The 11,381-nt window shown below is 37.6% G+C and overlaps 1 protein-coding gene and 1 non-coding gene across 3 annotated transcripts in view; both read left to right on the top strand.

Annotated features, from left to right (window-relative positions):
• Positions 1–1,288: 1,288 nt before the first annotated feature.
• Akap7 (A-kinase anchoring protein 7) overlaps positions 1,289–11,381 on the top strand; it is a 124,280-nt gene continuing 114,187 nt past the window's right edge. For both annotated transcript variants that reach the window (XM_076859738.2, XM_076859739.2), the window contains exons 1-2: positions 1,289–1,537; positions 8,672–8,803. In XM_076859738.2, the coding sequence (XP_076715853.2) occupies positions 1,294–1,537; positions 8,672–8,803 (376 nt within the window). In that variant the 5' untranslated portion in view covers positions 1,289–1,293. The remainder of the gene's footprint in view (positions 1,538–8,671; positions 8,804–11,381) is intronic.
• On the top strand, positions 4,991–5,063 carry Trnaa-agc (transfer RNA alanine (anticodon AGC)). Its single transcript has one exon. It is a non-coding gene; the product is annotated as a tRNA-Ala (tRNA).

The raw sequence follows: 11,381 nt of genomic DNA, 5'->3' as shown, positions 1-11,381 counted from the left end.
ATTTAGTGAGACCGTCTCAAAATAAAGAATAAAAAGTGCTAGGGTTGCAGCTCAGTAGTAGAGTGCCCCTAGATTCAATCCCCAGAATGAGGATCAAGGGGACAAAGGGGGCATTATTGTTGGTAAAGGGCTATCCTAATTAATTTTTCTTGTTCCCGGATGGGTTTCTTTACATTAAAAACAAAAAGAAGCCCGGTGGGGTGGCGCATGCCTAAAATCCAAGCAGCTGGGGAGGCTGAGGCAGGAGGATCCTGAGTTCAAAGACAGCCTTGACAACTCAGCCAGACCCTCTCTAAATAAAATATAAAAAATGTCTGGGGATGTGGCTCTCCCCGAGTTCAATCCCTGGTACCAAACAAAACAAAAATAAACAAACAAAAACCCACAAAACAAAACAAAACAAAACAAAAAAAACCCCAACACCACCAAAAAGAAACCCAGTAGGCCTGCTCTCCGGACTAGGCTACAGGAGGCTGAGGCATGAGAATGACATTCAGAGCCAGCCTCAGCAATTTAGGGATATCCTATCTCAAAATAAAAAATAAATAATAATAAAAAAAAAAGGACTGGGGATGTAGCTCAGTAGTAATGTGCCTCTGAGGTCAATCCCCGATACCAAAAGCAAACAAAACAAAAAATCCAGTAACATTAGTAGCATTCTGTTGCAAGGGGATGATTATTAATATTATTATCATTATTTTACACTAAGTAAATTTCCTTTTCTCCCATTTTACTCACATCAGTACCTTGTTCTGCAAAAACCAGTGCATTTCCATTTAATTTTTAGGTAAAGAACCCTTATTAAAAATTTCAGTCTTTGTCCCAATTTGGCTTTGTTTAAAAAAAAAAAACAAAAAACAAAGCCTGTAAAATACCTTCAACATACAGATGTGTAAGGTCTCGTTCTTGTACATCTCGCTTTTCCCAAATATTTTGCAATCAGTACTGTTTTCAAAGCTCTTTGCAAAACCAAACACAGGGGTTCTCAGGAGACAGCGGGTCAGGAATGCTCCCAGCCAAGTCCCAATCTTGCCCCTCAAAGCGTGGGACAGGAAAGGCCGCGCCACAGGAAATAACTGAGGTTTGCCAGCGGCTGCCAGCGGCCACCGGTCTCGGGAGGGCTGGCTGCGACTAGCCTGGCAGCAGAGCGGGCCCGGAGCTTGCGGTGGCCCCGGGGTCGCGGCCCCGGCTCCCCCGCCCTCCGCAAGCGCGGCCCGCGTCGCTCGCCCCAATCCGGGTACCACCGGAGAACCGGGCCGGCCCCTTCCGGCTCGTCGCGGCGCCGGGGCTGGCATGCAGCGTCTGCAGGTGCTGCTGCGGCGGGGGCTGCGGCTCGGGGGGCTCCGCGCCTCCGCAAGCCTGGCCGCCGCGGCCCGCACTCCCGCAGTCCGCCCCCGCGCGCCTCCGGCAGGTCCCGAGCCCCGCCCCGGCCTCCGCCTCCGCCTGCCTCCCTGTTCCCGGCCGCTGCGTCAGCCCGCCGCTGCGGGCCCTGACGCGCCACCCTCTCGCCCCTTGACCATGGAGCGCCCCGGAGCGGGTGAGAGCGGGCTGCCCAGCGGGCCAGGGTCTGCCGGAGTCGCGAGCGCGTACGCGCGCGCCCGTGCCGCGCTCAGCCTAGGCGGTCCTGCCTCGGGGAGAGCGCGGCCCGGGGCCCGCCAGCTCCGAGTGCCCTCTCCCTCTCTCTAGGAGACCCCCGTAGCACCGGGAACCCCGTGCAACCGGGTGGGCAGCGCTGCTCGTAGCGGAGCGTTTCAGGGCACCCCTTGTAGGCACCACTGCAGGAAAGAGTGGGGGTGAACCCATCCCGAACTTTCGCTTTTGTTTCCCTCTTTCTGATCTTTTGACCCTTAGCACAAAGTTCTCCCCAGCACATCCCATCCTACCGTGCTCTTGTGCTAAACAAAACCCAGCAATGTCATTTTATTTTCTGTGATAGATATTAAACACCTGAACCACCTTACTGTTTCATTTGGGATTTTATTCCAGGTTTGGAAATGACCTTTTTAAAACTGGCGCCAAGTCTGCCTTAGCTCCCAGAATGAATTTCCAATTTGGGTCAGCGTTTTATAGGAACTGAACTAGTGGAAAGAACCAAAAGCAATTAGAAAAAAGGGCTCTTCTGCAAGATTTTTATATTATACATGTATAAAAATATAAACATTAAAATTTGTTATATAAATAGGCGTTAACTAGTGTATGTTTACAGTTGTCTTGCGGATGGAGTGATTCTCACCTTGTGGTTAGAGCCCAAGTTATGCAGTTTTATAGATGCATTTATAGGATGAGGGGTATATGCATGAGAGAAAGGAAGGAGTTTGTTGAGATAGGACTCACTCACTTCCTTGTTTAATGCTGATAGCATATATATGTCTTTTCTGTTTTTTTGTGTGTATGTGTGTGTATGTTTCTCTCTCTCTCTCTCTGTGTGTGTGTGTGTGTGTGTGTGTGTAGCCAAGGGATGCTTTATCACTAAGCTACATCCACAGTTCTTTTTATTTTTTCTTCTGAGACAGGGTCTAAGTTGCTGAGGCTGTCCTCCAATTTGCAATCTCCTCCCTCAGCTTCCCAAATTGCTAGGATTGCAGGCCTGTGTTACAGTGCCTGGTTTCCTTAGTCATGTTAAAAACTTAAAGATGTTTGTAGAGGTTACTGTTTTCTTGCATTCTCTTTTAGATAGTAGTATTCTGTTTCTCCCTAGTAATTTAGATTCGTTTTGTTCCCTTTTTATGATGGGAATGGTCAGGCTCTTTGTTGACTCACACAGCTTTCAACGTTTATCAAGACGTAAGATAATATTATGTTTGCTAGCTAAGCCAAGGCTAGAATGGATGGCATTACCCCTTTCTGTTGGTGATGGGGAACATACAGAGTGTTTAGTACATTGATTGGAGTCCGCCTGCCTAATGCAGTTGTAGTTTATCGCTCAATAGGAAACAGGTTTGTATAACAATGGATAAGCTATCATCTGTCCTTTTTTTCCTCTGTTGGTCTTTGATTAAGTCATTCCTTTTGCCTTTTCCCAAATAAGGATAAGTCTTAAGAGCATATTCAGTTTTGTAGTTTTATATCCACTATTTATTTATTTAGCAGTGGTGGGGATTGATTTTAGGGCCTTGTGCATTACTAGGCAAGTGCTAGTACCTCTGAGCTACAACCCCAGTCCCTATATCCACTTTTTAGAGTCAATATTTGTTGTAAATGGTTTTCCTATTTTTTAAAATTGGTGCATTATAGTTGTACATAATGGTAGGATTCATTGTTACATGTTTGTGCATGCACACAAGATAGCAATATAATTTGGCCAATACCATTCATTAGGCATTTAAGTTGTTCCACATTTTCTTTTTTTTTTAACATTTTTTTTTTTTTTTTTTTAACAGTACTGGAGTTTGAATTCAGATGTGCTCTATCACTGGGTTACATCCCCGGTCCTTTTTATTTTTTATTTGAGACAAGTCTCCCTAAGTTTCCCAGGCTGGCTTCGAACTTGCCATCTTTCTGCCTCAGTGACTGGATTCAGATACCAGCCCCTGATTCTGATAGTTTACCACTGTGCAAGTTACTTAATTAGCTATCATAGTAGCATAGTAGTGAAAATTAAATTATTTACTCTCTAAAGTTATTCTCCAGCCCTGCCTGGCCTGAAGTCTATGTTTGTTGGTTGGTGGTATTAGTTTACCAGCTTCACCTCATCTTTATGTTATTAATAAATTTTATGCAACTTTTATTTGGATTTGTAAAAAAATTATTTTAATTATAGGTAGGTTAAGTTTTAGGAGACTTAAAAACTGTCAAAGCAATGAATTTATATTTTTAAATGTTTTATTTGAGAGTAGGTTTTTTAAAAGGCAATTCTCAAAAGCAAAAGGTTTATACCTTCTGTAAAAGAAGGTGTAGAAAGGAAAAATATATTTAATTTATACCTGTCAACCTTTACTCAAACCCTAGAGCTTAGGGAACTGGAGGAAGGTTCCGGATATTCGGTTTGAGAATCATTGTTCAATAGAGTGATCAGTAGTTTTATTTTTTTTTAAAGACTTTTACATGTAAGTGGCATTTTTTTTTCAGTTAATAAATGATATTTACAAAAATTGTTTTAATTCTTTAACAATAAAAGAGAGTTTGTATTTGAAGTTCTTGACTCCTGTTAATTTTGATACAATATTATATTTGAATTTAATGTGCTTTATTTAATAAGATGGTGAAAGATGTTGAGCAAGTCATATTATGCTTTTTTTTTCTCTTGGTTTTTCTTCTTTTTCTTAGTTTTTGTTTTTATGTACAATGGAATAGTATAGTAGTACCTTACCTCCATCCATCCTATGAAAATGAGAGAAGCTGTGATGTGCTGAGACTACTGTGAAATACTAGGAATTAGTTTTCATGGGCATTGAGATAACTGCATTGCAGTGGAGCCCAAGTGCTTTATTAACCACGTCCAAATGTGTAGTTTATATATATATGTATATATATATATACATATATATATATACACACACACACACATACATACATACACACACACCTCACACACTTATATACATATATGAATATATATATAAATTATAATTATATCATTAATTTTAATATATGTGTATATATATTGTATATACACATGTATATGCAGTGTGCATATGTGCAGTCATTCAGTAAAAATTTATAGAGCACCTACCATGAGCTAAACTCTGCCAGGAGTGGAGGAATCAAAGGAGAGTAAAATAGGGCACCTGGGAGCTCACAGTAGGGGACCAAACTTACTGATGGGGTGGAATTTATGAAAGTTCCCCCTTTCACTTTCCAAAGTTCCCTGTTTTCAGTGATAAATTATATGGTCACTGTAGCTTAGAATCTAGTAGAGAAAATGGACAAATGTCCATGTATAATGTGTTGTGGGACTTTTAAAAAATGCCAGCTGCTGGGCTGGGCTGATATGCAGACATTCTGCTTTAATTGGTCTGGAATGATTTTTAAAAAATCCTTAGGTGAGGGCTGTGGTTGTGGCTCAGTGGTAAAGTGCTCGCCTAGCATGTGCGAGGCCCTGGGTTCGATCCTCAGCACCACATATAAATAAATAAATAAAGATATTGAGTCCAACTGCAACTAAAAAATGAATATTAAAAAAAATCCGTAGGTGATTCTGGTAGTACTAGAAATTGAACCGAATTACAGTTCCAGTTCTTCCTTAAATCATTCAAATGGAATGGCTGTCATCAATGTCACCGTGTGATTCTCTCCTTGATATAGACAGTGATCTAGTGGGCACTTGCTTTCTTACTGTTGACAATTCAAGATAAACTAAAGATTAAACTATTTCAAGAATGTTTTAATTCAAAAAGTCTTAATTTATCATTGTATTTAAATCTTCTTGCCTTCAAAATATGTTAATAAAAAAAAGAAGTCAGTTTTATTATTTATCTCACATATTGCCAAGCATCTTATATAGCTGCTCCTGAATTTATGATGGGGTTATCCTCAACAAGCGATCAGGTGTTGCAACCATTGTAAGTGGAAAATGTATTTAATACACCTAACCCTGGCAGCAGGTGCACTTTAGAGAGCTCCTATTTCCTCACAAGACTGTGGGCTGGCTGTGAACTGAGGCTCACGGTCATTGCCTGGCATCAGGAGCGAGCACTGGCCCCCTAAGAGTTCAGAATTCAAAATTTGAAGTATAGCTTCAACTGAATGCATATTGTTTTTGCAGAATTTTGAAAAATAATGTAAATCTAGCCACCCAATCAGGGAATATCTATTTCAAAGATGGACTTGGGAACTAGTATTGAAATGCCAGTGTTAGATGGGCCAATTTCATGTCTTTAGACATGTTCAGATTGAGAATAAATAAGGAAAACAACAGTTGGATTTACTGCTTTTGGTTGTGATTTTCATTCAGCATTGTTTATTTTTATTTTCATGTTATTTATTTATCTTTGCAGTTCTGAACCCAGGGATGCTCTTAACTCCTAGCTACATCCCTGTCCTTTATAGCTGTATATATACAAAATTTAAAAAATGGTAATAAATCACTTATTAATCAAAAGGGGGCTGTGAGGAAATAAGACAAGAAGAAAGAAGACCAAACTCCTTAAAATCCCAGACTGTAAGAGCTCTCATAGAAGCTCTCTTACGCTCTCAGGAGACAGTCTACTCCAGTCCTGTGCTGTGTGCCTTACTTTCAGCCTGTGCTACTTTCTTGAAATCCTTCCTGTGGGATCACAGGGACTGAATGCTGCAAAATTCTGTCGTTGCTTTGGCTCCATATGATGCTTTATAATACATAGCCCTTTTTATTTTTATGTTGTGATAGAGTCTCACTGTGTTGCCCAGGCTGGTCTTGAACTTGTGGTCCTCCTGTCTCAGCTTCCTGAATAGCTGGGATTGCAGATGTGCACCACGATGCCTGTTACAAGTACTTTTTTGTTGCAGACTTTTCAAGTGAAGGTACATAGGCAGTGATGATCCTGTATGTGTAGCTGCCTCTGCCCAAAGTTTCAAGATATGTATTGGTCTATTTAAACTTTTAAGTTTAAACTGAATTTATGTTTTTAAAATGCAAGCTTAGAATACAAAGTTGTTCTCATATTTTAAAAATATTTGTGAGTGTATGAGAAGACTTATAGTAAACTAAAGCTTATCAAACAATGTGCCAACCTTTCATACTTCCTAATATTTGAACTGTATAAATAACATTTTAAGAATGTACTACTGCTAGGAATAGTACTGCATGCCTATAATCTCAGCAACTCAAAGGATGATATAGAAGGATTGCCTCGCCAATTTAGCAAGATCTTGTCTAAAAATAAAAAATAAAAAAGGAGTGAGAATGTATCTCAGTAGTAAGGTACTCCTGAGTTCCATCCCTAATAAAAAAAAAAAAAGTGCTCCTACTATTTTATGACATTGAACATTTTTAAAAAGTTCTTTTGGGTTGCTTTTTTTAAACAACAAACAGCAAACAGGTATGTTGGTGTGTGTGTGTGTGTGTGTGTGTGTGTGTGAGAGAGAGAGAGAGAGAGAGAGAGAGAGAGAGAGAGAACAATGAGAATGACTTTAATTGCAATAAAAGTTTATAATTTTGTTAGACATATTAACTATAATCTATTACCATAGTCAACATGTTATATATGTAAACCATATCCTTAATGGAAAGTGTCTTGCAGGTATTGTGTTTGAAAACAAAAGTTTGCAAAGAATGAAAGAAATGAAATAAATTAACATTTCAAATGGTAAATCAACCTTTAATAAATACATGAAATATCCCAGGATTCTGTTCAATCTATTGTAGATAACATTTGTGTGTCAATAAAGGTGTGGAGAATAGTGGTACTGGGGAGATCACCAACTGATAAAATTAGCAATTAATTTTATAAATTTAAACAGATGCCTTTTCCTCCTTAGTCTCCACCTAAAATATGTGAGTATTCTATCCTTAACAAGAAAATGAAAACCAAATGTGAAATGTGACTTTAATATTAGTGCATGACCATGGGAGAGCTGTTTGGGAAACTGTCAGATCACTTGCTTCTCACAATTGAGTTTCCAAAACTGCATATTTAGGGCTACATATTTTTAGCTGGATTTCCAATGTCAAGTGTAATAATGGTGAGAAACAACTTAAAAATCTTTATGGAAGGTAAAAAGAATCCAAACACATAAGTGACATTATTAAAAATAAATGTGAAAAGAGTGACTAAATATTGTTGGCTTGTTTATCAAAGATATGTAAAAAATGTAACTTTAGAAATATTGAAGACCAGCAGAGTCGAAGAAGGGGGAGGAATAGAGTAGGAGAATAGGAGACGGGAGAGGGGAAGCAAAGTAGAAGCACTGGAGACTGAAATGGAGCAAATTATATTCCATGCATGTATGATTATGTCAAAATGAATCCCACTATTATGTATAACTATAATGCACTATTAAAAACATTTAAAAAAGAAATAAGGAAGTATAACTATGAAAGCTCTTGAGAATTATTGACTCTCTTCATCTAGCCCTGAGTTGAATACTGTGCTTTACAAAATGATTAAAGATTTAGAAGGTTGTTGTTTAATGTAAAATTACACTTATAAAAATATTGAATCTGGTGTAAATAATGTTTATGTAAGTAGTTTTACAATATATTTGAATACAAATAGTACTTCTCTTAACAGATTGTTATGGTTTAGATATTAGGTGTCTGCCAAAAGCTCATGTGTAAGAAAATGCAAGAACATTCAGAGATGAAGTGATTGGATTTTGAGAACCTTAACCCAATCAGTGTGTTCCCTGATGGAGATTAACTGAGTGGTAACTGAAGGCAGATAGGGTATGGTTGGAAGAGGTGGGCATTGAGGTGTGCCTTTGTGTCATATATTTTGTAACTGGTGAGTGGAGGCTCTCTCCGCTTCTGATGTGATGTCCTTGGCCCCTTTCTCTGACACTCTCTTCCGCCATGATGTCCTGCATCACCTTGTGCCCCAAGGAATGGAGCCTGCTATTTGAAACTGTGAGCCCCCAGATAAACTCTTCCTCCTCTAAAATTGTTCTTGTCAAGTTTTTTAGTACAGTAGTGAAAAAGTTGACTAAAACACAGATGTTAATTTATATTTAATTCATCTAGTTGAGTTGGTTTGGTTTAGGATATGAGTTTTAAAAGTAAGTTAAATAATGTATTTTTCTTCTTGTGTTAAAGGAGGAATAAATTCCAGTGAGAGTGAAGATGTGTCAAGAAAAAAGGAAATGTCAGAAGAATTTGAAGCCAGTACTGTGGATTCTCTGATAAACATGCCATTTGCTACTATAGATATTAAAGATGATTATGAAAGTAAGTACTTTATTAAATAAGCATGTATTTAGAATCAGTGAATAGTAAATATAGCTTCTTTTCCATTAAATTATGTCACTTTGATTATTTGTTGTGTTTTTGAATTTGGGTTTTTAATTTGGTAATGTGTTGTCAAAACTGTCGCAGAAAGACATATATCATTTTAGCCTCTCTATAGTTTATTATTAACTTTTGAAAATAATGGACCAGGTCATTTCATGGTTTGTAATAACTTCCATCAATTCTTCTGGAGCCATTACCAATTTCAGCAGTATTTATTCATCTAACAAAAATGTTTACTGGCTGCTGATATTGGTTAGGCACTTTGCTATACATTGGGAGGGCCCATTGGTGAACAAGAAGACAGGCATTATTCCTGCCCTCATGGAGCTTACCAGGTTAGTGTTGAAAATAGTTAAACCTTTAATTAAATATGTACTGATTGACAGAGAAAATGGTATTCTATAGATACCACATTCTTGTATCTCTAATGATAAGGAGACCAATGGCCATTGGGACCACAAAGAACAAAGGAGATGTGTTTGTGGCCTGCATTCCTGGTTTAAAAAGGACAGCTGCTTCTGCAAGTGAACATAGGGAAGAGCCACCAGTCCTTTATGCAAGCAGGATATTTTTTTCTGAAGGATTTAGTATATTTCTTACCAAATAAATGATAAATGTTATTCATGTATATTAGGGGCTCAGGTCAGTTCACTAAACACGATTTTTTTTTAAAAAACTATTTTTATATATGTTTTCAGTTGTTGATGAACCTTTATTTTTTATATATATATATATATATATATATATATATATATATATATGTTTTCAGCTGCTGATGAACCTTTATTTTATTCATTTATTTATATGTGGTACTGAGAATTGAACCCAATGCCTCACACATGGTAGGCAAGTCCTCTACCACTGAGCCACAACCCCAGCTCCACCATTTTTAACTATATAGTGCTATACCACTTTTTGATAGCTTTGGCTTTATGAGCTAAATGTTTTTGTGGCTAGTTTAGATTCCAAATCACCATGTATAAGATTACTTTTTAGAAAGATGAATTTTCAAATCTCAAGTTCCAACTTACATGTAGGCAATGTTGGATAGTGGGAAAAACAGAAAACTTGTATTTTAAGTTTTGATTATTAAAGTTTCTTTTATTTATTTATTTATTATTTATTTTATTTTATTTTCTGAGTCTAGTTTATTTCGCTTAGCATGATGGTCATCCATTTCCATCCATTTATTTCGCTTAGCATGATGGTCTCCATTTCCATTTACTAGCAAATGCCATAAATACCATAATTTCATTCTTCTTTATGTATGAGTAATACTCCAGAGTGTATGTGTATATATCACAGTTTTTATATTCATTCATCTATTGAGTGGATATTGTGAATTGTTATTAGATTTTTCTATTTGCATGACTTTGACATTGCTTCTTTGACTAAAATGTAGATGTAAATACCCTTTTGCTTATCTCATAGGGTTGCTATACATATCAAAAGAAGAAATGTGTGAAAGAAAGCAGTTAAAAACATAAAACAATGTACAAATGTTGTTTTACAAAACCTTTGAAACATATCCCTTATTTGGAGACAACTTATTTTCTGATTTTTATAATAGCTTTTTAAAATAACACTGAGGAACAAATAGTAAAATTTATTGCAAACCAGGAACTAATAACTAGGTGTTTTTTCAAATTTGTTTTTTACAGCACTGGATATTTGAACCCAAGGATTTGCACATACTAGGCAAATGCTTTACCACTGAGCTACATCTCCAGCCTTCTAACTAATTTTTGTGAAGTGAGATTTTTATAGAAATGTACAAGAACTAGGAGGTTGTTGTCACCCTTTAAACCTTACAATAAATATAGTAATAGCTTTTGTGCCCAAAACACAGGATAATTAGTATGTGGCTTGGGTTCTTCTTATGTTTAGTACAGTGGTAATTGAGTCAGTCTTCTGTAGTAGATAACAACCTTAAAATTCTCAGGTTGCTGGTTGTTGACTGTGGTTGCTTTAGTTTTCTTTGGCCTGTGGGAATTATGAGTTAACTGCCAGGAGATTTTTTTCTGATAGAAACTTTGGCAGAGCAGTGAGGAAAGTAGTACTGGAGAACATTATGGGAAGGTGAATCCTTGACAGTGAAAAACTCCTGAAATGATTAGAATCTCAGTGTCAGTGTCATCTTCAGTGTAGGTGCAGTGTTGCTATCAGGTGACATTTGATCTGTTTGGCCAAAAAGGCCTTTGTATTTTTTTTGTTGCATTTTACTTATGAAGACATTATTTTACTAGAAATATATATTAGAATTGTGAATATATTAGAATGTTCTAAATATTAGAACATAAGATACATTAAGATCATATATTAGACTATAGAACTATATTAGAAATAAACTGTCCATATGTGTGAGCAAAAGAAAATCTTTGAGTATGGTGAGGAGCAGTGCAGCTCTGCCATGTGTTTGGCCCCAGGCTGGATGGGTTCCAGGGGAAGATCCAGCATCAGTGAGGGGCTGACCTGGGCCTGTACAGCTCTCTTGTCTCTCAGGGAGGCAGTCTGG

Source organism: Callospermophilus lateralis, chromosome 6 (genome assembly GCF_048772815.1).
Source record: "Callospermophilus lateralis isolate mCalLat2 chromosome 6, mCalLat2.hap1, whole genome shotgun sequence".
In the NCBI taxonomy this organism is placed as follows: domain Eukaryota; kingdom Metazoa; phylum Chordata; class Mammalia; order Rodentia; family Sciuridae; genus Callospermophilus; species Callospermophilus lateralis.
Note: the sequence above shows the minus strand (reverse complement) of the source record. Positions and strands in the feature narration are given on the sequence as shown.